The following is a 26,602-nucleotide window of genomic DNA, read 5'->3' on the forward strand; positions in this document are numbered from 1 at the left end:
GAATGAAAACTGATCTTTTCCAGTCCTGTGGCCACTGCTGAGTTTTCCAAGTTTGCTGGCATATTGAGTGCAGCACTTTCACAGCATCATCTTTCAGGATTTGGAATAGCTCAACTGGAATTCCATCACCTCCACTAGCTTTGTTCATAGTGATGCTTTCTAAGGCCCACTTGACTTCACATTCCAGGATGTCTGGCTCTAGGTGAGTGATCACACCATCGTGATTATCTGGGTCATGAAGATATTTTTTTGTACAGTTCTTCTATGTATTCTTGCCACCTCTTCTTAATATCTTCTGCTTCTGTTAGGTCCATACCATTTCTGTCCTTTATTGAGCCCATCTTTGCATGAAATGTTCCCTTGATATCTCTCATTTTCTTGCAGAGATCTCTAGTCTTTCCCATTCTGTTGTTTTCCTCTATTTCTTTGCATTGATCACTGAGGAAGACTTTCTTATCTCTTCTTTCTATTCTTTGAAACTCTGCATTCAAATAGGTGTATCTTTCCTTTTCTCCTTGACTTTTCACTTCTCTTCTTTTCACAGCTATTTGTAAGCCCTCCCCAGACAGCCAATTTGCTTTTTTGCTATTCTTTTCCATGGGCATGGTCCTGATCCCTGTCTCCTGTACAATGTCACGAACCTCCGTCCATAGTTCATCAGGCACTCTATCTATCAGATCTAGTCCCTTAAATCTATTTCTCTACTGTTACATGCTATAACATAAATGAACATTGAAACCATGATGCCAATCTAGACACAAAGGCCTTATATTTTATGATTCCATTGATATTAAATGTTTAGCGTAAGTTAACTCATGGTGACAGAAAGTAGCCTAGTCATTGCCAGGAGCCTGGGGGAGGTGAGAAGAAATAGGAAGTGACTGCTTAATGGGAATGGGATTTGTTTCTGGGATGATGAAATATTCTGGTGTTAGATAATGATGAAGATTGCACAGCACTGTGAATGTATTAAAAGACACTGAATTGGATTAGTTACATTTCTACATTATTATAAAAAGTAATTGTAATGACTATGTCTTCAGTGGTAGATTTTTTTTTTAAGATGGGCACTTGGAGTTAACTCTGGCAACAAAGTTTTTCTAATCTCAATATTACCACATGGCTGCCAACTCAGTGTATAGTTAAGGGTTTACACTTTAAAATATTTGAACTGGTAAATTTATACCATGTATTTATAGTGTTCAATTATAAATTAAATAAAATAAATGTTCTTGAGTCCAAATGACATGAATAAAAATGGGGAGAAAGGAGAAATGATAAATCTTAAAGCATTGCTCTAGGAAAATTGTATAGATGATCTTATTTGCAAAGCAGAAATAGAGACACAGGTATAGAGAACAAGTGTATGGATACTAAAGGGGAATGATAGGGTGGGAGAAATTGGGAGACTGGGATTGACCTGTATGCATTTTGATACTATGTATAAAATAGATAACAAAAGAGAACCTGATGCTTATCACAGTGAATTCTAATAGATGCTCTGTGGTGACCTAAATGGAAAGAAAATCTAAAAAAGAGAGGATGTATGTATATGTATAGCTGACTCATTTTCCCCACAGTAGAAATCAACACAAAATTGTAAAGCAACTATAGTCCAATAAAAATAATTAAAAAAAAAAGACAAAAAATCTTAAAGCATTGCTGTTAATAAATATGGAAGGAATGAAGAAATAGAAATCATCATTAGAACATCATGGAAATATTATTGCAGGCAAAGCCTGTCTTTTCATATGCTTATTTACCACCTGTATAACTTCTTTGGTGAATATCTGTTCAGATCCTATTGCTCACTTTTTTGAGTTGTTTATATTTTTCATGCTGAGTTACACATCTGTTATTGGACATGTGGTTTAAAGCATTTCCCCCAGGTGTCTTTTCATTTTTAGCAGTGTCTTTTGCAGAGTAAAAGTTTTTCATTTTTTATAAAGTCAATTATCAATTTTTTTTAGATCATCATACTTTTGATTTCTATCTAATAACTCATCTCCAAAGCATATAGATTTTCTAATTGCTTTTCCTCTAGAAATTTTATAGTTTTATTTTTTATATTTAGATCTATGATTAATTTTTGAGAATTTTTGTATAAATCCTTAGATATGTGTTACAAATATTATTTCTTTTTTTGCCCATGAACGTCCAACCTTTTCAGCATTATTTGTTGAATTGCTATTTTCTCATTTAAATTTCTTTTGCTTTTTTTTTTTTTGGGGGGGTGCGGGGGTCAAAAATCAACTGTATATATTTGTGTAGGTCTATTTCTGGACTCTATTCTGTTACACTGATCTGTGTGTCTGCCCTTTTGCCAATACCACACTCCTTTGATTACTGTAGTTTTATTGATTGATTGCTTAACTATGGATCAGTTTCTTTTCTCTCCTCTAGTTTTATTGAGATGTCATTGGCAAATAGAGTTATAAGATATTCATTTGTTTATTAAAAAGTAAATATATATGATATATAAATTTAAATTGTATACATTTAATATATATATGTTACTTACATGCATCTATATATTGTAACCTGATTGCCATTGTAGCAATAATTAGCACTTCTACCATGTTATATAATTCTTTCTATTTAGTGGTTGAAATAATTAAATTCTAGCCTCTTAGCAAGTTTGACGATTATAGTCTCCTAGCACTGTTGTCAGAGAAGATACTTGATATGATTTCAATTTTCTTAAATTTACTGAGAAATTTGTGGTCCAAGATGTGGTCTATCCTGGAGAATGTTCCTGCACTTGAGAAAAAAGTGTATTCTTCTTCATTTAGATGGAAAGCCCTGAAGATGTCTATTAGGTCCATTTGGTCTAATGTTTCATTTAAGGTTTGTGTTTCCTTACTAATTCTCTGTTTTGATGACCTGTCCATTGGTGTAAGTGAGGTGTTAAAGTCCCCTACTACTATTGCGTTACTGTCAATTTCCCCTCTGACGCCTATTTAGAGTTTGCCTTATGTATTGAGGTGCTCCTATGTTGGGTGCATAAATATTTACAATTGTTATGTCTTCTTCTTGGATTGATCCCTTGATCATTATGTAGTGTCCTTCTTTGTCTCTTATAATAGTTCTTATTTTAAAGTCTATTTTGTCTGAAATAAGGATTGCCATTCCGGCTTTCTTTTGGTTTCCATTGGCATGGAATATCTCTTTCCATCTTTTTACTTTCAGTCTGTATGTGTCTCTAGGTCTGAAGTGGGTCTCTTGTAGGCAACATATATATGGGTCTTGTTTTGTATCCATTCAGTCAGTCTGTATCTTTTGGTTGGTGCACTTAATTTGCTTACATTTAAAGTAATTATTGATATATGTGTTCTTATTGGCATTTTCTTAGTTTGCTTTGGGTTTGTTTTTGTAGGTCTTTCTTTTCTCTTGCGTTTGCTGGCTACATATGTCCCTTTAGTATTTGTTGTAAGGCTGGTTTGCTGGTGCTAAATTCTCTTGACTTTTGCTTGTCTATAAAGCTTTTGAGTTCTCCGTCAATTTTGAATGAGATCTTTGCCAGATATAGTAATCTTGGTTGTAGATTTTTCTCTTTCAGTAGTTTAAGTATATCCTGCCATTCCCTTCTGATCTGCAGAATTTCTGCTGAAAGATCCACTGTTAATTGTATGGGATTTCCCTTGTATGTTACTTGTTGCTTTTTCCTTGCTGCTTTTAATATTCTTTCATTGTGTTTAATCTCTGTTAGCTTGCTTAATATGTGTCTTGATGTGTTTATCCTGTAAGGGACTCTCTGTGCTTCTTGGCTTGATTATGTCCTTTCCCATGTTGAGGAAGTTTTCAACTATAATTTCTTCAAAAATTTTTTCAGTGCCTTTCTTTTTTTTTTTTTTTCTTCCTCTGGGACCCCTATAACTCAAATGTTGGTGCATGTAATAATGTCTCAAAGGTCTTTGAGACTATCCTCAATTCTTTTCATTCTTTTTCCTTTATTCTGCTCTAAAGCAGTTATTTCCACCATTCTATCTTCCAGCTCACTTAGCTGTTCTGCCTCAGTTATTCTGTTATTGGTTCCTTTTAGAGTATTTTTAATTTCAGTAATTGTGTTATCTCTGTTTGCTTATTCTTTATTTCTTCTATGTCCTTGGTGATTGTATTAACTGTGTTAATTGTTTCTTCCATTTTCTCCATTCTGTTTTCAAGTCTTTGGAGCATTTTACTATCTTATTCTGAATTCTCTTTCAGGTAGATTGCTTATTTCCTCTTTGTTTCTTTGGTCTTGTAAGTTTGTACCTGGTTCTTTCATTTGTGCTGCATTTCTCTGTCTTTTCGTCTTTTCCCCCTATTTTGCTCTGTGTGAAGTCTTCTTTTCCTAGGCTTTACAATTGTATTCCTTCTTCATTTGGTTTTTGCCCTTGGAGGGAAAGGTTGGAGGAGTGGTTTGTGTTGACTTCTTGTTAGGGGTGACTTGTACCTGTGTTCCAGTGGGAGGAGATCAAGCAGATCAAGCAGGTAATTACAGAAATAATGGGACATATACACACACTTCCACACATACAGTTATAACCAAAGTATTCTAAAGAAAAGAGTACAGGAGTTTGACTTGGTGAGCAAGGGAAACCAAAAGTGATATTGATGAATTAAAAGCAAAGCTAACTAAGGCTCAATCTGGAAAACTGAGGCTGAGCTTTTTGCCAACTGGGGAATATAGCAAAGGGAGCACAACAATTTAACTTACACGGTGAAAAAAGAGAGATAGAAAAAAGGGAGAAGAAAAAGAAAAAAAAGAGGAGATGTAAGAGGAAAGGGGTAAGGAAGCAGTGGAATAGAGAGTTAAAAAAAAAAGAGAGAAATGAAAAAATAGAAAAGCAAAGGTAAAGAGACATATGTGAAAAAGATTTATATATATTGAAGAATAGCTCCAGCTGGTAAAGAACTTTAAGAAAAGCAGTCAAATATATCAAAAACAAAATCAGAAAAATCACAAGTAAAAGGGTAAAAAAAACCCTTAAAAACTGTTTTTTTGTTTGTTTTTAACAAGAAAAACAAAGAGAAATACTCCACAGTACTGCTAAAGGCTAATGTGAAGGTAGACATATGTAGGGGGAATGAACAGTGCGATTTAAAAGAGAAAAAATAAAAAAAAGGTTCTCAAGGTCGTAATTCTTCTTGGTTGTGAAGTCTGCCTCCGTGGATGGGGTTGGATTAGTGTCCTGTGATGTTTTCCTGGTTGGGGGAGCTTGTGGCTATGTTCCAGTTGATGGAGCCGGATCTCATCTCTCTGAAGGGCAGCACAGTGTCCAGTAGTAGGTTTTGGGGTGTCTATGGGTTCAGTATGTCTTTGGGCAGTCCTTCTGGATTTGGCAGTGTGAGACACATCTATTTCTGCAGTTGCATCAAAGTGACCGAATCAGCATATCTTCACTGCCACCAGCCCCCTGTTTGTCCCTGGAATCTTTGCCAGTGCTCCTGTCCCCTGGCCCTACCCTGCACTGCAAGCCAAAGGTTGCCAGGTAGGGGCTTGTGTGGATCTTTTCTCAGCTCCCTGGCCCTGCCCTCTGCATCATGGAGGCCTGTGTGGGCTTCCCTCAGCCCCCTGAGCTTGCCTTCTGTGTCGCAGGGCATGTGTGCACTAGCTTCGGCTCACTGGGCCTGCCCTCTATACTGTGGGACTTGTTGCACTTGTTTTGGCTCCCCGGGCCAGCCTCTGTGTCACGGGGCTTGTGTTCACATGTTTCTGTTCTCTGGACCTGCTCTCTGCACTGCAAGTTTTGTGTGTTCTGAATTCCACGTTTGAATTCCACAGGTCTCTTGGCACCCTGGGCTGGCCCTCTGCACCTGGGGCTTCTGTGGACTTCTCTTGGTTCCCTGAGCCTGCTGTCTGGTTGGGGCCACAGTCCATGAGCTGTTTATGGGCTGAGAAGTGCAACTTTCTCTGTTTTCTGCCCTTGAGGTCCTTTGTTTTGCCCTAGATTCCACAACTGCCCCTTGGGCCCCCCTGTGAGGGAGCCTCCCAGTGCTCGGGAATCTCTTCCTCCTTCACGACTCGTTCCCTTGGGGCCCAAACTCCCGTTTAGAAGTTCTCCGTCTTTTCCCTTTTTATGTCTCCATCTTCTCTCCTACCTCATTCCAGGGAGCTTAGCTTGCCCCGACTCGGAGGCCTGGGGTCATCGACTGTCGCTTAGAGGTTGCTTTGTAGTTGTTGTTCTGAGAGGGTAACAGGCAGGAAAGCTAGGGGTCTCCAAACAGTGGAAATAGGCTGCAAGTGTCAGATGTTTTTTCTCTCTCTCTTAGTGACTAAACCACCACTAAGCGGCAGGAGGAAACAAACTACAAGTGTCAGGTTTTTTTTTCCCTTCTTTATACAAAATTAAAAGGTTTCCTTTAAAATTCTGTGTTGCCATGATGACACCTGGTTCCACCTGAACTTAACTTTTCTCAAACCTTGAGCTAACCAATGTGTTTTTCTTATGGAAATGTTTTTCTTAAGCTGTGTTAATGAACTATGTGTTTACCCTAGATTCTGTCTTTCTTCAAGTCAGTTCCACCTAAGACTCAGAACCAACTTGACAAACCAGTATGTTTTACTTATGCAAATGTTCTCTTAAGCTGTGTTTATGAGACTGTGTCTCTGCTTGGAAACCTGCCTTTCTTCAAGATTCATATCAATCATTTTATGGCCCTGGATGACTCACCTTGTGCCAATGTTATCTCAAAATGCATGTTGTGGGTGTGGGGCCTGGTGCCATTCTCTGAGTTCTGAGACATTTCCTTTGTCTAATTAGCAGCCTGCTAGTAGGTACATAACTTCCTGCTAAAGACTAGCAGGGGGACACTCTTTCTGCCCCCTTCTGATGTCTATGTCAGAAGTTTTCTCTATCTCTTTCATACTTTGAGAAAACTTTATTACACAAAATCTCTGAGCGATCATCTTGTCACTGGCCCCAGATTGAATTCCTCTCCTCAGGAGTCCAAGAATGTCAGTGTCTTTCATAGCACAGCAACAACCTTCCAGTTCAGTTCAGTTCAGTTGCTCAGTCGTGTCCAACTCTTTGCGACCCCATGGACTGCAGGATGCCAGGCTTTCCTGTCCATCACCAACTCCTGGAGTTTACTCAAACTCATGTCCATTGAATCCATGATGCCATCCAACCATCTCGTCCTCTGTCGTCCCCTTCTCCTCCTGCCTTCAATCTTTCCCAGCATCAGGGTTTTTTTTTTTTCCCCAATAAGTCAGTTCTTCACATCAGGTGGCCAAAGTATTGGAGTTTCAGCTTCAACATCAGTCCTTCCAATGAACATTCAGGACTGATTTCCTTTGGGATGGACTGGTTGGACCCCCTTGTAGTCCAAGGGACTCTCAAGAGTCTTCTCCAACACCACAGTTCAAAAGCATCAATTCTTTGGTGCTCAGCTTTCTTTATAGTCCAACTTTCACATCCATACATGACTACTGGAAAAACCATAGCCTTGACTAGACGGACCTTTGTTGGCAAAGTAATGTCTCTACTGTTTAATATGCTGTCTATGTTGGTCATAACTTTTCTTCCAAGGAGTAAGTGTCTTTTTATTTCATGGCAGCAATCACCATCTACAGTGAATTTGGAGCCCCCCAAAATAAAGTCTGACACTGTTTCCCATCTATTTCCCATGAAGTGATGGGACCAGATGACATGATCTTTGTTTTCTGAATGTTAAGCTTTAAGCCGACTTTTTCACTCTCCTGTTTCACTTTCATCAAGAGGCTCTTTAGTTCCTCTTCACTTTCTGCCATAAGGGTGGTGTCATCTGTATATCTGAGGTGATTGATATTTCTCCCAGAAATCTTGATTCCAGCTTGTGCTTCCTCCAGCCCAGCATTTCTCATGATGTACTCTGCATATAAGTTAAATAAGCAGGGTGACAATATACAGCCTTGATGTACTCCTTTTCCTATTTGGAACCAGTCTGTTGTTCCATGTCCAGTTCTAACTGTAGCTTCCTGACCTGCATTCAAATTTCTCAAGAGGCAGATCAGGTGGTCTGGTATTCCCATCTCTTTCAGAATTTTACACAGTTTATTGTGATCCACACAGTCAAAGGCTTTGGCATAGTCAATAAAGCAGAAATAGATGTTTTTCTGGAACTCTCTTGCTTTTTCCATGATCCAGCAGATGTTGGCAATTTGATCTCTGGTTCCTCTGCCTGTCCTAAAACCAGCTTGAACATCTGGAAGTTCACAGTTCACGTATTGTTGAAGCCTGGCTTGGAGAATTTTGAGCATTACTTTGCTGATGTGTGAGATGAGTGCAATTGTGCAGTAGTTTGAGCATTCTTTGGTATTGCCTTTCTTAGGGATTGGAATGAAAACAGACCTCTTCCAATTGAACACAAAAGAAGGACTGCTCTACTCATGCAAGAGGGTGACGCAGCCAAGAAAGTTTGTAGGGTGGGATTTTAAAAGAAAGACATGATCAGAAGGCAGAAAAAGGAGCCTGAGGATGGTAGAATTAGAAATGCAGAAGGATGAGGGACTATGGTGTTCCTGATGAACACCTAGACAAAAAATCATGTGAAATTTTGGTAAGACTGAAAGTCTGACAGATTAAAAGTGTGAGATCACTGGAGTGGTACAATAAGAGAGAGGGAAGTGGAGGCAAGAGCCCCATTGGCAGGCCTGGCACTGATCCGTTTGATAAATATTTTGGTGCTTTTGTGCTAGATGTCTTCCTGGAAAAAGTGATATATAGTTGCTGCCTTTGTGGCATGAGGCTATTTTAAAGTTAGTTTAAGAGCTATTTTGCTTTTGTGCATTACTTTGGGGGCAACGTCGTAGACATATTAGGGAGGGTAGAATGCAGATACAGAGTTTATTTTTGTGTATGGTGTTAAAGGATATTCTAATATCAGTTTTTACATGCAGCTGTCTTGTTTTCTCAGCACCATTTATTGAACAGATAGATTGTATTTTTTCTATTAGATAGTTGTTGTTGTTGTTTTTCCAGAGCTTTTGGCCGTTTTATTTTATTTTTGGGTTTATTTATTTTTACTTGGAGGACAATTGCTTACAGTTTTGAATTGGTTTCTACCAAACATTGGGCTTCCCTTGTTGCTCAGCTAGTAAAGAATCTGCCTGAAATGCTAGAGACCTGGGTTTGATCCCTGGGTTGGGAAGATCCCCTGGAGAAGGGAAAGGCTACCCTTTCAACAGAAAATTGGATTAAAGATTTACTGAACATGGCCCCTCCCATGAGAATAAGACAGTTTCCCCCATGGTCAGTCTCTCCCATGAGGAAGCTTCCATAAGCCTCTTATTCTTATCCATCAGAGGGCAGACAGAATGAAAATCACAATCACAGAAAACTAATCAAACTGATCACACAGACCAAAACCTCGTCTAATTCAATGAAACTATGAGCCATGCTGTGTAGGGCCACTCAGGACAGATGGGTCATGATGGAGAGTTCTGACAAAGTGTGGTCCACTGGAGAAGGGAATGGCAAATCAGTTCATATTCTTGCCTTGAGAACCGCATGAACAGTATGAAGAGGCAAAAAGATATGACTCTGAAAGATTAACTCCCCAGGTCAGTAGGTGCCCAATATGCTACTGGAGAAAAGTAGAGAAAAAAACTCCAGAAAGAATGAAGACAGAGCCAAAGCAAAAACAACACCCAGTTGTGGATGTGACTGGTGATGGAAGTAAAGTCCAATGCTGTAAAGAACAATATTGCATAGGTACCTGGAATGTTAGGTCCATGAATTAAGGCAAATTGGAAGTGGTCAAACAGGAGATGGCAAGAGTGAACATCAACATTTTAGGAATCAGCAAACTAAAATGGACAGGAATGGGTGAATTTAATTCAGATGACCATTATATCCACTACTTTGGGCAAGAATCCCTTAGAAGAAATGGAGTAGCCCTCATAGTCAATGAAAGAGCCCAAAATGCAGTACTTGGATGCAATTTCAAAAACGATAGATGATCTCTCTTCATTTCCAAGGCAAACCATTCAATATCACAGTAATCCAAGTCTATGCCCCAACCAGTAATGTGAAGAAGGTGATGCTGAACAGCTCTATGAAGACCCAAAAGAGCTTCTAGAACTAACACCGAAAAAAGATATCCTTTTCATCTTAGGGAACTGGAATGCAAAAGTAGGAAGTCAAGAAACACCTGGAGTAACAGGCAAGTTTGGCTTTGGAGTACAAGATGAAGCAGGGCAAAGGCTAACAGAGTTTTGCCAAGAGATCAAACTGGTCATAGCAAACACCCTCTTCCTACAACACAAGAGACAACTCTACACATGGACATCACCCAGATGATCAGTACCGAAATCAGAATGTGTATATTCTTTGCAGCTGAAGATGGAGAAGCTCTATCAGCAAAAACAAGACTGGGAGCTGACTGTGGCTCAGATCATGAACTCCTTATTGAAAAGTTCAGACTTAAATTGAAGAAAGTAGGGAAAAACACTAGACCATTCAGTATGACCTAAATCAAATCCCTTATGATTATACAGTGGAAATGACAAATAGATTCAGGGGACTAGATCTGATAGACAGAGTGTCTGAAGAACTATGGACAGAGGTTTGTGACGTTTTGCAGGAGACAGTGATCAAGACCATCACCAAGAAAAAGAAGTGCCCAAAACCAAAATAGCTGTTTGAGGAGGCCTTACAAATCACTGTGAAAAGAAAAGAAGCAAAAGGCAAAGGAAAAAAGGAAAGATACACCCCTCTGAATGCAGAGTTCCAAAGAATAGAAAGGAGAGATAAGGAAGCCTTCCTCATGATCAGTACATAGAAATGACTGATGCTGGGAAAGACTGAAGGCAGGAGAAGGGGATGACAGTGGAATAGATGGTTGAATGGCATCACTGACTCGATGGACATGAGTTTGAACAACCTCCGGGGTTTGATGGTGGACAGGGAAGCCTGGTGTGCTGCAGTCCATGGAGTCTCAAGGAGTCGGACATGACTGAGCAACTGAACTAAACTGAACTGAACTACCAAACACTAATCATCCATAGGTTTACCCATATCCCCTCCCACTTGAACATCTGTCCCACCACACTCCTCTAGGTTGTTATCAAGCCCCAGTTTGAGTTCCCTGAGTCATACAGCAAATTCTTGTTGGTTATCCATTTTATATATGGTAATGTATGTTTTCATGTTCCTTTTTCATACCTCCCAACCTCTCCTTCTCCCTCAACCAGCCATGTCCATAATTCTGTTCTCTATGTGTGTGCCATTGGATAGTCTTATGTGCCATCTATGTTTTAGGTTAATTGACCATAGGGAGGTGAGTTTATCTTTGGGCTTTCTTTCCTGTTCCATTGATCTGTATTTCTGTTTTTGGTTAACACCATATACAAAAATAAACTCAAAATGAATTAAAGGGCCACATGTAGAGCTGGATGCTATAAATCTCTTAGAGGAAACACAGAAATAACACTCTTTGGCATAAATTGCAACAATTGATTTTAGGAGCAGTCTCCTCCTGTAATGGAAATAAAAATAGACAAATGAGACCTAATTAAACTCAAAAAGTTTTGCACAGTGAAGGAACCATAAACAGATTGAAAAGAAATCCCACAGAAGGGGAGAAAATATTTGCAAATGATGAGACTGACAAGGGTTTAATCTGTAAAATTTACAAATGGATCATGAGGCTCAATACAAAAAAACACAAACCCAACTAAAAATACATAGAAGACCTATAGACATTTCTCCAAAGAAGACATAGAGATAGACAAGAGGCACATCTAAAGATTCCTAACATTGCTAATTATTAGAGAAATGCAAGTCAAATGTAATATCAAATACATTGTCAAATATCAATAAGATATTACCTCACACCAATCAGAGTGGCCATCATCAAAAAATCTACAAACAATAAATTCTGGAGAAGGTGTTCACTTTTGGCAAAATGTGAATTGGTAAGCCACCATGGGGAATCTCCAAAGTATGGAGATTCCTTAAAAAACTAAAAATAGAGCTATCATATAATCTAGCAATCTACTCCTTAGAATATATCCAGAGAAAAAGATGGTTCAAAAGATTCCATGTACCCCAGGCTTCATTGTAGTGCTGTTTACAATAGCCAGGACATGGAAGTAACTTACCTACATGTCCCCTGAGAGATGAATGGATAAAGAAGATGTGATACTTATATACAATGGAATATTTCTCAGCCATTAAGAAGAGTGAAATAATGCCATTTACAGCAACATTGGTGGACCTAGAGAGTATCACGAGAAAGATAAATATATGATATAGCTTATATGTGAAATCTGAAAATCTGATACAAATGAAATTACTTACAAAACAGAAACAGATTCACAGAGTTAAAAAAAGGAATTTTTGATTACCGGGGGTAAGGTTAAGTTGAGGAGAGAGAGAGATTGGGAGTTTGGGATTGACATGTATATACTACTGTATGTAAAATAGAAAACCAACAAGGACACTGTATAGCACAGGGAATTCTGCACAATATTCTGTAATATCCTAAATGGGAAAAGAATTTGAAAAAGAATGAAAGTGAAAGTGAAGTCGCTCAGTCGTGTCCGACTCTTTGCGACTCCCTGGACCGTAGCCCACCAGGCTTCTCCGTCCATGGGATTCTCCAGGCAAGAACAACTGGAGTGGGCTACCATTTCTTTCTCCAGGGGATCTTCCCAACCCAGGGATCAAACCTGGGTCTCCCGCATTGGAGGCAGACGCTTTAACCTCTGAGCCACCAGGGAAGCCCAGCTGTATGTAAAATGTGCAACTGAATCATTTTTCTGTACACTTGAAACTAACACAATATTGTAAATCAGTTATGGTCCAGTACAAAATTAAATTAAAAAAGACACAGAGACAAGGTAGGGAGCATCTGTATCCAGGAGATGATGATGGATGCTGAACTGAGGCAGCATCACTAACAGTGAGATGGGGAGAGACAAAGACGAGATGGGGAGATGTCTGTGACAGGACCTGTTAACTGATGGGAGGCAAAATGTGCGGAAATTGGCAGGTCAAGGTTTGGCTTCCTGGTCTCCAAGGTTTGGCTTCCTGGTCTCCAATATGAATGCCTGGGTGGTAAGATATTTCTTTCTCTGAGAAAAATAAGTTCAGAAGAAGGTGTGGGTGAAGATAATATTTATGTTTTATGGAATTGTTTCATTGCCTCATAAAAATTGACAAACCTTTATCCAAAAAGCTCTCTAAACTACCCACATTTTAAATATTGTCTTAAAATGTGTGTTTGTGAGTACGTATGTATGTGTGACGTTCATGGTGTGGAGCAAAGGTTGGAGATGGAATTGGCATTCAATAGCAGGATTTCCTCTGATGACCTTATCCCTTGACTTTAGATTCTCTGGAATCTGGAGAGCCCTGTTTTCCTTTCTAGAAAAAAAAGTTTGATTAAGGGTCCAAATATATTTGAGAAACTGCTGTGTATGAATTTACATTTGGAGAAAAGCACAGGATTTTTGTTGCTACTTCCAAGTTCAATCAGATATTCAAATTATGGAATGAGTGATGGCGCTACTTGCATATCACAACATTCCTACTTTTCAGTTTCTCATATGACTCTGTCACAATTTTGTGTAAATGCCCTCCCTTATTTCCTATACTGTGTGAGGACAGATAGCAGGACACACAGTATTTAGCACTTTGCTTATATTCCCCTTGAGGTCAGACATACCACAAATTAATGTATGGGTCATCACATAGTTTAGTAAGGAAAATAGAGCACTGAGATCATAATTCATATAGTTGTTTTGCCAAAAAATGTTACTTGAATTGAGGTATAATGGGCTATTGTAGTACTAAACCTATAGGACCACTTAATGTTGCATTTACAATCTTTCACAAAGACTACATATTTTTCATGTGTCAGTCCTATGTGGTGAGCAAGGCCACCACATGACAACCCTGAGATTTTGCTTTGCTAAACTCCAGTGATGCCATTAATACATGATTTAAATGGATCCCTTTGGAGTCATATATGTGATGGTCCTAGATAAAAATTGAGATTATAAGGAAACAGAAGACAGAAATAGAGGGAAATGGAGTCAATCCAAGGGATGAAGCCATGCTCAGAAGTAGTGGGCAATGGTAGGAAAGCTCACTGGAAATGCAGACAAGGATTTGTCAGGAAATCCAGCATGGAAAATGACTGCAACTATGCCTGCAGAAGGGAGAATGGATGTTGATGAGATGAACACAAATCTTATCTACAGCGGGGAAGGAAGGGAAAGACAGTAGGAGTTTGGTGTCCAGGAAACTGTCTGTATATCAATTTCTTTGTCACCATAATTTTGTGCAACAATAGTGTTGACTGTGATCACTATGAAATCAATTTATTGAGTGGTATTATCTCTTTATCATCTGAGCCATATCTCTCTGGTATATAAGCATGGAAGAATATTGTTCTCCCATGTCTATAATGAACTGTGTTCCAGAGTTCTATCTGATTGGGTACCAATGTCTCTTACTTACTCACAACACACTCCAATTCCATTGTGTGTGTGTTTGTGTGTGTGTGTGTGTGTGTGTGTGTTAGTCGCTCAGTTGTGTCCAGCTTTTTGCAACCCCATAGACTATAGCCTGCCAGACTCCTCTGTCCATGAAATTCTCCAGGCAAAAATACTGGAGTAGGTAGCCATTCCCTTCTCCAGAGGATTTTCCTGACCCAGGGATTGAACCCCGGTCTCCCTCATTGCAGGCAGATTCTCTACTGTCTGAGCCATCAGGGAAGCCCAAATTCCATTAGTATTATCAATTTTGGCTCTCTTGTTTGGTTTGATGGTTAAATCCCAATCCTATTCATTTTAAGATACGCTTATACTTGAGTTGGATTTCCCGGTAGCTCAGACTGTAAAGAATCTGCCTGCAATGCAGGAGACCTGGGTTCGATCCCTGGGTCAGTAAGATCCCCTGGAGAAGGGAAAGGCTACCCACTCTAGTATTCTTGCCTGGAGAATTCCATGGACAGAGGAGCCTGGCAGGCTACAGTCCATGGGGTCGCAAACAGTCGGACATGACTGAGTGACTAGCACTTCATACTTTAATTGCAGCTTTCCTCTTTCTCTTCCTCTAATTCAAGCCAGACTTATGCCATTGACTTTAAGTAGGGGAGGATGGAGTATAATACCTCAGTCTCAATATCTTCTCTCTTTTCCTAGAGGTATTCTGCTTGGGTCTTGGTGAGGATGAATAGGAGAGGCCTCCTCATGAGCCTGTCCTACTATTGTGTAGTTTCAGATGTCACTCAGTGGTAGGTGTTCCAAATGTTCCCTAGCAGTTTCTTTGATGGATCCTATAAAGCTCTTCTCTTTACACAGTTTCTTGACATGGGAGATCCCAGGTGGATTAAGCCTGGTCACAATCTACAATTCTACTCAATAAGAAACTCTATACTCCTTGATGTATCAAACATGCACAAAATACTTGATGCCTTCCACCTTCTCTCTCCTGTCCATTTCGTCCATGTCAGAGCATCAGGAGCCCTTCCAGAGGCTCAGCAATGTTGATGTTAGTGGATTACCCTCCTGACTTATGTGGCTTCCTGAGATTTACACTTCATTCAGGAGTGTCTTTTCAGAACACTGCACTTCTCCAGAAGAACAACCTCTTTCTCTCTTGCCTTATCTTCTTGTATTGGGTGGTGTTTAGAGTAGTAGAATTAGTGGGTGGTTGTCATGTTTGGCTTAGTACCTCTCACTTTCTGTAAGGAGATGTGGCTTGCAGTATTCTAAGCTTGTAAGCTGGTGTACATGATAATTTTTGTTCTCTGTTTTGGGCCTGTATAGTTGATTTTTGGAAACGATATCCTGATGGGTAGCAAATACTCCCTTGTTCTTGTAGTAAAGGTCATACTGAGTGCAAAACCTTGTGCTCCTAGAAATCTGGATATGAATGGAAGATCAGTGGTATGCATAGTGAGGATTTTACTTGCTTGTAGACTTGATAAGTATCATGAGAGATACAATTACTGAATGAAACCTCAGACCCCTTTGAAAACTTATAATTATTTGTGTCTTGTGATTTGTTTAATATCTGTCTTTCTGTGAGACTCTAACTTCCATGAAGACTTAGGGTAGTATTTTCATTCGCCATTCTACTCACAGCATTTAGCTGCAAAGTGTTGATAAATCGTAGGAATTTAATATCCTGATGGGCAATTTGCCCTCAGTGCTGAGATACCTGAATTTAGGGTATGGCAGTACAAACCTTCTCGGCATGAGAGCTGCTATGAATTGAACACTAAGTATGTGCAGAAATGAGGCCGAGAACTGCCATTATCTTAAGATTCATACAACACTTGCGGGAGACCTGGGTTTGATCTGTGGGTTGGGAAGATCCCTTGGAGAAGGGAACGGCTACTCACTCCAGTATTCTGGCCTGGAGAATTCCATGGACAGATGAGTCTGGCAGGCTATAGTGCATGGGGTTGCAAAGAGCTGGGCATGACTGAGCGACTTTCACTTTCTCTTTTCCGATGGTGGACATTAGTATTTTCACAGATTTTTGCAGATGAGAAAATTAAAGCATAGTTTCTGTTGCTTTTATATCAATCTCTAATTACAAAGAACTGTTTTAAAGTTTTATTTTTTATCAGTTCATTATGTAGAGAGAGTTTAAACTATAAAATAGCTCTGAAATATTTACAGAAAATTTACAATTGTACTACAGATTAAATCTCTTTGGACCACATATTACTTTTCCCAATTTCTACTCCTTTGCTCTGCTCTACTTCAGAATTAAAATCTTGAAAGAATTGTGTGCATACAGTTTCTGGATTTATTCACTTCCTGTTTTTCTTTAGCAAGATTTCTCTTATTATGGTCACTAATAACTGTATTGTTATATTCATTAGCCACATTTTAGCATTAATCAGAAATGCTTGACTGCTCCTTCCTACTTGAATCATTCTTATCTTTTCTTGATCTCACACACTTGAGTTTCTCATTTGTATTCATAAGCTCTTTCTGTTTCCTCCCCTGGCAATTTATGCTTTTCTATTCAATATCAAAACTATTTGTGTCATTTGGAAATTGATAACATTTCTTAAATTGTTTATTACTGAATAACAAGGTTTATTACTGAATTTGCAAAGAAGCAATACAAAAGGCTTACAGAATATGGACGTAAATAGATAAGTGGGCTCAGTACAACATACCTTCATGGTTCCTGGGAGTGGGCCAGAAGTTTTGCAGTCCATGAAGCTGCTTTGAAGGGAGTAATCTACCAGGTCACAGGGGCTCAGAGCTTCCTGTTTCCTTCAGTTTTCTTAAGGACACATTAAGGACAGGGTCCACTTACTACCACATAAGGAAATTCCTTGCTGTGCAACAGATCATCATTACATACTTCGCTGTTTGAATTTGCTTTGCTGAGGCAACTTGGAGAAGATAGAAGTACATTTCACAGAATCTGTATGGTTTGGGTAGAGTTGGTGACAAGAGACATTTGCTTGAAAGTTCAAAGATCTAAAAAGAGCTGCCATAACTATTTGAAGCTGAGGTGATAGGAGGCAATAAGAAAGATGGAAATGGGCTGGTGTCCTTACTCTTCCCTACTCCGTGTCCAACTCCTCTTCTTTAGTGCTGGCTTTGCCGACCCATCATGATCCCAGACCCACAATGAGATACTTGGCAAAAGTCTTACAGGGGTGGTAGCAGAGCAGAGGCAAAGACTTCTATAGCAAACAGCAAACTTCTACAGTTCCTGGCCTTGCTTAACTTCCAACATCCAACACCAAGAGCTAACTCCAGTGTTTCAGGGAGGTTTGTTACTAATATTTATATTAAGGTTTTTTTTTTCTTTTTTTTCTGATTCTACAGTTCTTTGTTCAGTTCTTTGGTGTCCCAGTTAACCTCTATAATAAATTCTCAATTCCATAATGTTAACAGTGGTTCTGATACCCAGATGGAACACCGACTAATACTGTTATTGGTTGTTTCAGTAATTTGATTTATGGACCAAACTAGTTGAAGACTTGGTGGCTAAAACAACTACCTATTTATCTCCTCCATTGCTGGGGTCCAGCCCCAGCAGGATCCAGGGGAACTCTCAGGATGAACAGCATCAGTGAGAGAGATGACATGGGTCTTATAATGGACTGGGACCTAGTGGTCCGGGGTAAAAAATAAAAATAAAAAATGAAGAGAAAGAATAAGAGAGAGAGAAAGAGGCTTATATTCCTTGGTTTACACAGAAAGCCAATAAAGCCCCTGACACAGGACTTGCTCTGTTCACGGAGGCCTCAGGTGCCCTCTCAGTGGGGTGAAGACGCAGAGCGCCTTCCCGATCGGGTCTTAGAAGCCCAGGCAAAAAAGTGAACTCAGAGGGCCTCTGTGCTCCAGGGATTCAGCCTGAAAAAAGGGAAAGAGAAAGAGAAAGAAAGATACAGAGACCAGAGCTCTGGTGAAGTGGGATCTGCAGCTTTATTTTCAAAAGGAATTTTTATACTCTGAGTTACACATTTCTCAAAGTAAAAGATACAGAGTCAGCTCAACATTCCATCAATTTCACCTTTATCGAAACCAGGACATTTTCTGTACACCTTTTCATAAACAAAGGTCTTCTGTTATGTCTGGCCCTGTGGCCGGTTAACATTTCATGACTCTTTTCTGATAAAGGTTGATCAGACAGAAAACTTGTTTTCCCTTAAAGTGTTTTTTCTTTATTTCTCACAGCCTCAGAAAGTACTAAATAATGTTACATTCTCATGGAGCAGAGGTGCAGTGGGTCACAACAAAGAAAGAACTTATTAGCTCAAAGGTCTGATGTGGTTAATACCAAGGCTACTACTTGTTTTTCTTACATTCCAACTACATTAACTAATGCACTCCCAGGTGCACAATGGATAAGGGATATGAGAACTTGGCAGCAAGCATTGGCCCAATAATGAAGCCCTTTGCCAGTACTATTCTAATAATTTTTCATCCCTCAAAGGGCTCTGCACTCATTAGGACTTTTAGAATGCTTAGGCTTCCCCTGCCTTTCATGGTTGGGGAGCTGTGAGCAATTATGTGCATTAGTTGCAAGGGTATGGATAAACCTGCCAAGCAAGCTAAAATGCTAACAGAGGGGTTGGAATTGAAATACTCCTTTCAAGCCCAGGAGACCTAAGTTGATTTTTTTCAGAGAAAGTTGGCCGGGGATAGCCCTCTGTTAATGTCAGCATTTCATGCAAAGATGGGCTTGATAAAGGACAGAAATGGTATGGATCTAACAGAAGCAGAAGATATCAAGAAGAGGTGGCAAGAGTACACAGAAGAACTGTACAAAAAAGATCTTCACGACCCAGATGGTGTGATCACTCACCTAGAGCCAGACATTCTGGAATGTGAAGTCAAGCAGGCCTTAGAAAGCATCACTACAAACAAAGCTAGTGGAGATGATGGAATTCCAGTGGAGCTATTTCAAATCCTGAAAGATGATGCTGTGAAAGTGCTGCACTCAATATGCCAGCAAATTGGGAAAACTCAGCAGTGGCCACAGGACTGGAAAAGGTCAGTTTTCATTCCAATCCCAAAGAAAGGCAATGCCAAAGAATGCTCATACTACCACACAATTGCACTCATTTCACATGCTAGTAAAGTAATGCTCAAAATTCTCCAAGCCAGGCTTCAGCAATATGTGAACCGTGAACTTCCAGATGTTCAAGCTGGTTTTAGAAAAGGCAGAGGAACCAGAGATCAAATTGCCAACATCTGCTGGATCGTGGAAAAAGCAAGAGAGTTCCAGAAAAACATCTATTTCTGCTTTCTTGACTATGCCAAAGCCTTTGACTGTGTGGATCACAATAAACTGTGGGAAATTATGAAAGAGATGGGACTACCAGACCACCTGACCTGCCTCTTCAGAAACCTGTATGTAGATCGGGAAGCAACAGTTAGAACTGGACATGGAACAACACACTGGTTCCAAATAGGAAAAGGAGTACATCAAGGCTGTATATTATCACCCTGCTTATTTAGTTTATATGCAGAGTACATCATGAGAAATGCTGGGCTGGAAGAAACACAAGCTGGAATCAAGATTGCCGGGAGAAATATCAATCACCTCAGATATGCAGATGACACCACCCTTATGGCAGAAAGTGAAGAGGAACTCAAAATCCTCTTGATGAAAGTGAAAGTGGAGGGTGAAAAAGTCGGCTTAAAGCTCAACATTCAGAAAACGAAGATCATGGCATCCGGTCCCATCACTTCATGGGAAATAGATGGAGAAACAGTAGAAATAGTGTCAGACTTTCTTTTTTTGGGCTCCAAAATCACTGCAGATGGTGACTGCAGCCAAGAAATTAAAAGACACTTACTCCTTGGAAGGAAAGTTATGTCCAACCTAGATAGCATATTCAAAAGCAGAGACATTACTTTGCCAACAAAGGTTTGTCTAGTCAAGGCTATGGTTTTTCCTGTGGTCATGTATGGATGTGAGAGTTGGACTGTGAAGAAGGCTGAGCACCGAAGAATTGATGCTTTTGAACTGTGGTGTTGGAGAAGACTCTTGAGAGTCCCTTGGACTGCAAGGAGATCCAACCAGTCCATTCTGAAGGAGATCAGCCCTGGGATTTCTTTGGAAGGACTGATGCTAAAGCTGAAACTCCAGTACTTTGGCCACCTCATGCGAAGAGTTGACTCATTGGAAAAGACTCTGATGCTGGGAGGGATTGGGGGCAGGAGGAGAAGGGGACTGACAGAGGATGAGATGGCTGGATGGCATCACTGACTCGATGGACGTGAGTCTGAGTGAACTCCAGGAGTTGGTGATGGACAGGGAGGTCCTGTCCTGGTGTGCTGCGATTCATGGGGTCGCGAAGAGTCGGACACGACTGAGTGACTGAACTGAACTGAACTGAACTGAATGTCAGAAGAGTTGGTGAAAGGCATAATATAGTAAACAGTAGACAGACAGACTTTGGTTTCAGGGTAGATGCTCGAGCAGATCCAGGGAGTCCCTTGAATCCTGATCTGCCTTGCCTGTCAGGTCTCTTCCGCATGACCTTGTCATGGGTGGGATCTCCTGTGCTGGCTCCTGGCACTCCATAATTGTGTTGGCTTACTGATCTTAAAGGGGATGTTCTTTTGCTAGTTATGCTTGAAGTCTAATGACTGCAAATAGAATAATCTTGAGGTATGACTGGGAAGCAGGGATAGTTAGGCCTCTTTCATTCTCTGTATAGTCTTGGAAACTCTGCAGTGATCTCTGTCACTATAACTGAATTTTGTAAATGACAGAGTTATCAAGAACACAAAGAATGTAGTGTCCATCATTTCTGCTGCTTTCTAATTTTTAAATAAGTCATTGGGACCATCTTATACCCTAATGTGGGAGGCAACTACATAAGGCCATGGACAATAGGAGCTGTGGCTCTTTGGAAAATCCTTTTGGAGACTAGCAACCATACTTTACTGTTAAATCTGCAGCAGTCCCGACTCACTTCATAGTTCCTTTGAGCTGTGCTATTCTGAGTTCCATTTTATTGTAGTGGCATCAGACACTATGGTTTGGGTCTCACCATTTACCCATGCTGTATTAGGTCGCTCTGACCTGTAACATCAGCCAACACCAGGTAGCATGCATTATAACATGGGAAAGTGGTTCCCTCAGCTCTGGCTGAGCAGCTGAGATGGTAAATGGATACCATCTCTTGGTCCTACAAGCTTGGACTGACCTCTCCAGGTGGGTCGTTAGCCTGTGACACTGCCAACTGCCCATCTGTAGGGGCAGCAGCCAGTTGGATGGCTGCTGTGGTGGGTTTTCTCTTCAGGAATCCTGTAGTCATTTGAACCTTTGTGGTTGATAATGGGCTACTCTTCCCCACTTAGGGCTGCCTCTCTTCCTTTACTGGGGTAGCTTAGAATTTTTTCCTGTATCTAGATTTCCTACCAGATAATGATGGCCCCAAGGTTTCATTTCTATACCTGGTACATTTTATAAATAAACTATTAGATCAAAACAATGCTATAGGAATGTAATGGAAATCCCATGTAGAGCCTTTATACTGCAGATTTTCTCACTACGTTATCGTGTACTATAGTCAGGGCTAGCTTTGTGGGATGAGACTAGTACATTTGCATGGTGTCTCATGCTTAGAAGGTCCAAGTACTTGGTTTAATGCTTTGCTCTTACCATCTTAAAATCCTTATAAATTATTGAGCAGGAGCTCTTCATTTTCATTTTTTACTGAGTCTATAAATTTTGTAGCTTATTCAGAATATAAAAATGGTAATCATTTTGTTGTTTTTCTGATTCTTACCAATTTATAATCAGTTACTGATATAGTTCTGGAAATAGATCTAAATCAAAGCCTGACCTGTAAGTGGAGAACCTTCAACTAAGACCCATCAGAGCAAAGCTGTTGCCCCAGAGAATCAGGGAGAGTACTAACCAGGCTGGTAGGCTTTGCCTTCATGGCTATTGGGTTGATAGGTTGGAAGGACATAGGGAAAGTCTGGCTGTTTTACATTATTTCTGTCCACTGTTAGAGAATTTCAGGCTTTTATTCCCCTCCCTGTAAAAAGTCAGTTGTCTTACTCCAGCCCCTTTGGAGAAGAAAAAGGCAACTCACTCCAGTAATTTTGTCTGGAAGAATCCTATGGACAGAGGAGCCTGGCAGACTACTATAGTCCATGGGGTCGCAAAGAGTCGGATATGACTGAGCAACCAACACTTCCAGTTTCAACCCCTTTCCTACATTTTCTCCATGTTTACCTCTATGTATATAGCTTTCAGCAATGCTTGAGTAGGTGCCAGCCCACCAGAGGAACTAATTGTGCTAATAGACCTTCTACCTAAATAGCACAGTCACCAAATGCCCTACTACACAGCTTATTTTCCAATGAATGCTATAAGAGTAAAACCAACATTTCCAGTTATCAGGCATCCCCCATTATTTCCTTTCCTCTAGCTTCTTTAATATTATCTTCCATATCAATGAAGTACAGTAAACATGTCCTTATTTACATTGTATATATTGTTGGAGAAGACTCTTGAGAGTCCCTTGGACTGCAAGGAGATCCAACCAGTCCATCCTAAAGGAAATCAGTCCTGAATATTCATTGGAAGGACTGATGCTGAAACTCCAGTACTTTGGCCACTGATGGGAAAGACTAATTCATTTGAAAAGACCCTGATGCTGGGAAAGATTGAAGGCAGGAGGAGAAGGGGACAACAGAGGATGAGATGGTTGGATGGCATCACCGATTGAATGGACCTGTGTTTGAGTAAAAGCCAGAAGTTGGTGATGGACAAGGAGGCCTGGCGTGCTGCAGTCCATGGGGTCGCAAAGAGTCGGACACAACTGAGCAACTGAACTGATACAAGTGTATAATCAAAGACCTTCAGTGAATACAATAAAATCAATTTATACTAAAAAATACTGAGAACAAATTCATTTCTCGAAAATATTGTTTATTTGCCTTCTTACATTTGTATTTTGACCACTCCAATAGACAGTTTTAACTTCTTGATGAAATTTGAATTTTTATAGAGAACTTTTGTGTCAGATAATATGTAACCAGGTATGAATATGAAAAGATCTTTATAACCTTTTGATAAATTAATAAATACAAATTGTTTAATTTAATATTGATTTATAATTTTTCAAATATCTCTTCATGTTTATATTTAGTCAAAGGGTTCCTTGTAAAACTCTTAAAATTATTTTCACACATGATAAATTTAAAAATTCTGAAACATCCTTTAATTTTGTTGTTGATATATTCTTAAAACCCTGTTCTAGGTCTTCTAGGATTTCTTTTCTTGTTTAAGATACAAATGGTGATGCTTAAAATCAGACTAACAATTACCACAGAGCCAACCACTAACAACACCAAGATAGAAATGCTGAGTCCGGACTTAGGAGGATTTTTATCAGGACTAGTATCTGGATGAATTTCATCAGGAATGTAATCTTCTTGAACAAACAAAGCTACTTGCACAATGTTGGATACTTTTGATGTCAAATTGCTTTTATCCACACTTTGAACGGCAATGAATATGTGGGTTTCATTTCCTTCTGAGATATTTCCTGGTTTGAATGTGAAGGTTTCCTTGGAGTTGGCCTCTTTTGGTAACAGAGCAGTAGTGTTTACTTGCAGAGCATCATCAAAATTATCCCTTAGATCCAGGATGCTTTCACTTATTCTTATGATATACTCTTGAACTAAGAAAAAAAGTTATATGTAGTTTAGAAACTAGAGCATATTATATGAAATCTTTTTTCATTCTCCTCCAAAATGCTGTTAGTCATGCCAAAGTTATGCTCACATCCAGAGCCTTATTTATTTTTCCATAAAAGCTGAATTCTGATTTTTAAACTCTGCAAATGATACATGGCAGGTTATAATGTGCCACATGATGATTCATAACACAAGATTATAAAATTAATACTTTGCTGAGCTATTAATTATAAATTATTTTCCTCTCACACACCCTTAGACACTTGCTTTTGCAACAAGCAACTTTCACTTAATCAACAGTGCATGACACATAGTCCTTACCTTTTCCAACATCAAAATCATCTCCTGGTGCTGTCCATGTTAGATTGATCTCATCCTTATGTGATGTGGCTTCAAGATCTGTGATTTGACTTGGCGGGAAGAGGTCAAGGAATGAGGGAGACTGTGGAACATTGGAAACCACAAATGCACCTCCTGTTGCTATTCGGGTGAAACTCTCCACGTTTGTCTGAGAGTCCTCATCATTTTCTGGTCTTGGTGGATTCCCTTCAATGTTGCCTGCATTACAAATTCCTGGTATTTAATGGACAAATCTACACTAATATTTTCAGAACTCAATGAATTGTATTTTTTTATCCTAAATTTCCCCCTCCTTTTTTTTTTCCCCATATTCACAGTTTCATTTTATTAGTTTTGGTGACAAGATCATAAGGATTCAGTTGGTAGAAGAATTCTTGCTTTAGCATCCTGACCAGAGTATTGTAGGGTAGAACTGGATAATAAATTGCTTTGGAATTAAGACTGTCCTGAATGGGAATATTGTTATATAGTTAATATATGCTTTAAAAATAAAGGAGTTGGTTTATTTCTTAAATTACCTTTAAGATGGGAATAAATCTGGGGGAATTTATACTGGTTCCCTTTCAGTCACTTGTGTCAGGTTTCACACTTCCTCCCTGTTGCAAGTGCTAATGAATAATATTCAGATTGTATTGCAACAGAAAGCCCGTATAAGGGTGACATAAGGGACAAAACAAAGGAAAGCCAATAAAAATGCATTCTTAATATTTTTCATTGCTTTTCTCTACACATTTTTCCCTTTGACTAAATAAAAACTTTGCAAATAAAGGTATATGTAATCAGGTGGATAAATTCTACCATTGGTTTCTAGTTAAGTACATAACATATTAGCCTCTTTACTTCATCCTGAGCTGAAAATGTGGCAAATTTTTGTTGATATAGGTCATTTGCTCCAAACAAATGTAATAATGGCTGGCTTTCATTGAAATGTCTATACCAAAGACACTGTACCAAAGCTTAGGTTAATTTGGAGGCAAACTGTCATATGACTGAGAATTCATTCCAGAAATGGGAGAAGCTATACTCTGAAGTTATAAAATATTTGTAGCCTTAATCATACCAACTCACAATTATTCAAGCCACCATTGACTTCAGATATTATGAAGTACTCACCATCTACTACCCAGCCTGGTATGTATGCAGCTCTATTCAGTGGATGCCTTAAGTTCCATGTGACAGCGTTTTCTCCTCCATGAGCCCGTACTTTTAAGTTATATGGGCCATTTTCTTTATAAGTTGTAAAGTATCTAGAGTACACTCCATCATTCTTGAAAGAATCAGCACCTTGTTATGGAAGTGAAGGAATAAATTACTAAGGTAAAGAAAAATTAAAACTTAAGTATTTTCTAAGTCAAGCATATGGGCTTTATAAGCATATTGCTTTTATTGATCTCCCTATTTTGTGATTGACCCCTTGGGGAATATTTCCATTTTGCTCTGCCAACCAGTATCTTGTTGGATGTATATCCTTGTGGTACTGTGTTTGTGTGTGTACATATGCATATGCATACTAAGTCGCTTCAGTCCTGTCAGACTCTGCAACCCTGCAGACTCTAGCCCACCAATGTCCTCTGTCTGTGGGATTCTTCAGGAAAGAATACTGGAGTGGGTTGCCATGCCCTCCTCCAGGAGATCTTCCTGATCCAGGAATCAAACCTGAGCCTCTTATGTCTCCTGCATTGGCAGGTGGCCTTTTTACCACTGGTGTCATCTGGGAAGCCTGTGTGTGTGTGTGTGTGTGTGTGTATTATTTTTGTCGTGATTGTTTTCAGTCACTAAATTGTGTCTGACTTTTTGTGACCCCATGAACTGAAGCACGCCAAGCTTCCTTGTCCTCTGCTATCTCCCAGATCAGATCAGATCAGTCTCTCAGTCGTGTCCAACTCTTTGCGACCCCATGAATCGCAGCATGCCAGGCCTCCCTGTCCATCACCAACTCCCGGAGTTCACTCAGACTCACGTCCATCGAGTCAGTGATGCCATCCAGCCATCTCATCCTCTGTTGACCCCTTCTCCTCTTGCCCCCATTATCTCCCAGAGTTTGCTGAAATTCATGTCCATTGAGTCAATGGTGCTATCTAACCATCTAATCCTCAGCCCTCTTCTCCTTTT

General features: G+C 39.6%; 1 protein-coding gene and 1 non-coding gene across 2 annotated transcripts in view; both read right to left on the reverse strand.

Moving 5' to 3' along the window:
* Positions 1-12,616: 12,616 nt before the first annotated feature.
* On the reverse strand, positions 12,617-12,688 carry TRNAW-CCA. The gene has a single exon. It is a non-coding gene; the product is annotated as a tRNA-Trp (tRNA).
* A 10,881-nt stretch (positions 12,689-23,569) lies between these two features.
* The window catches only part of CLCA4 (chloride channel accessory 4), a 30,467-nt gene continuing 27,434 nt past the window's right edge, over positions 23,570-26,602 (reverse strand). The window contains exons 12-14 of the mRNA XM_006080483.4: positions 25,604-25,774; positions 24,452-24,688; positions 23,570-24,114 (exon numbers count right to left, since the gene is read on the reverse strand). Coding sequence (XP_006080545.2) covers positions 23,675-24,114; positions 24,452-24,688; positions 25,604-25,774 — 848 coding nt within the window. The 3' untranslated portion in view covers positions 23,570-23,674. The remainder of the gene's footprint in view (positions 24,115-24,451; positions 24,689-25,603; positions 25,775-26,602) is intronic.

Source organism: Bubalus bubalis, chromosome 6 (genome assembly GCF_019923935.1).
Source record: "Bubalus bubalis isolate 160015118507 breed Murrah chromosome 6, NDDB_SH_1, whole genome shotgun sequence".
NCBI classification, from domain to species: domain Eukaryota; kingdom Metazoa; phylum Chordata; class Mammalia; order Artiodactyla; family Bovidae; genus Bubalus; species Bubalus bubalis.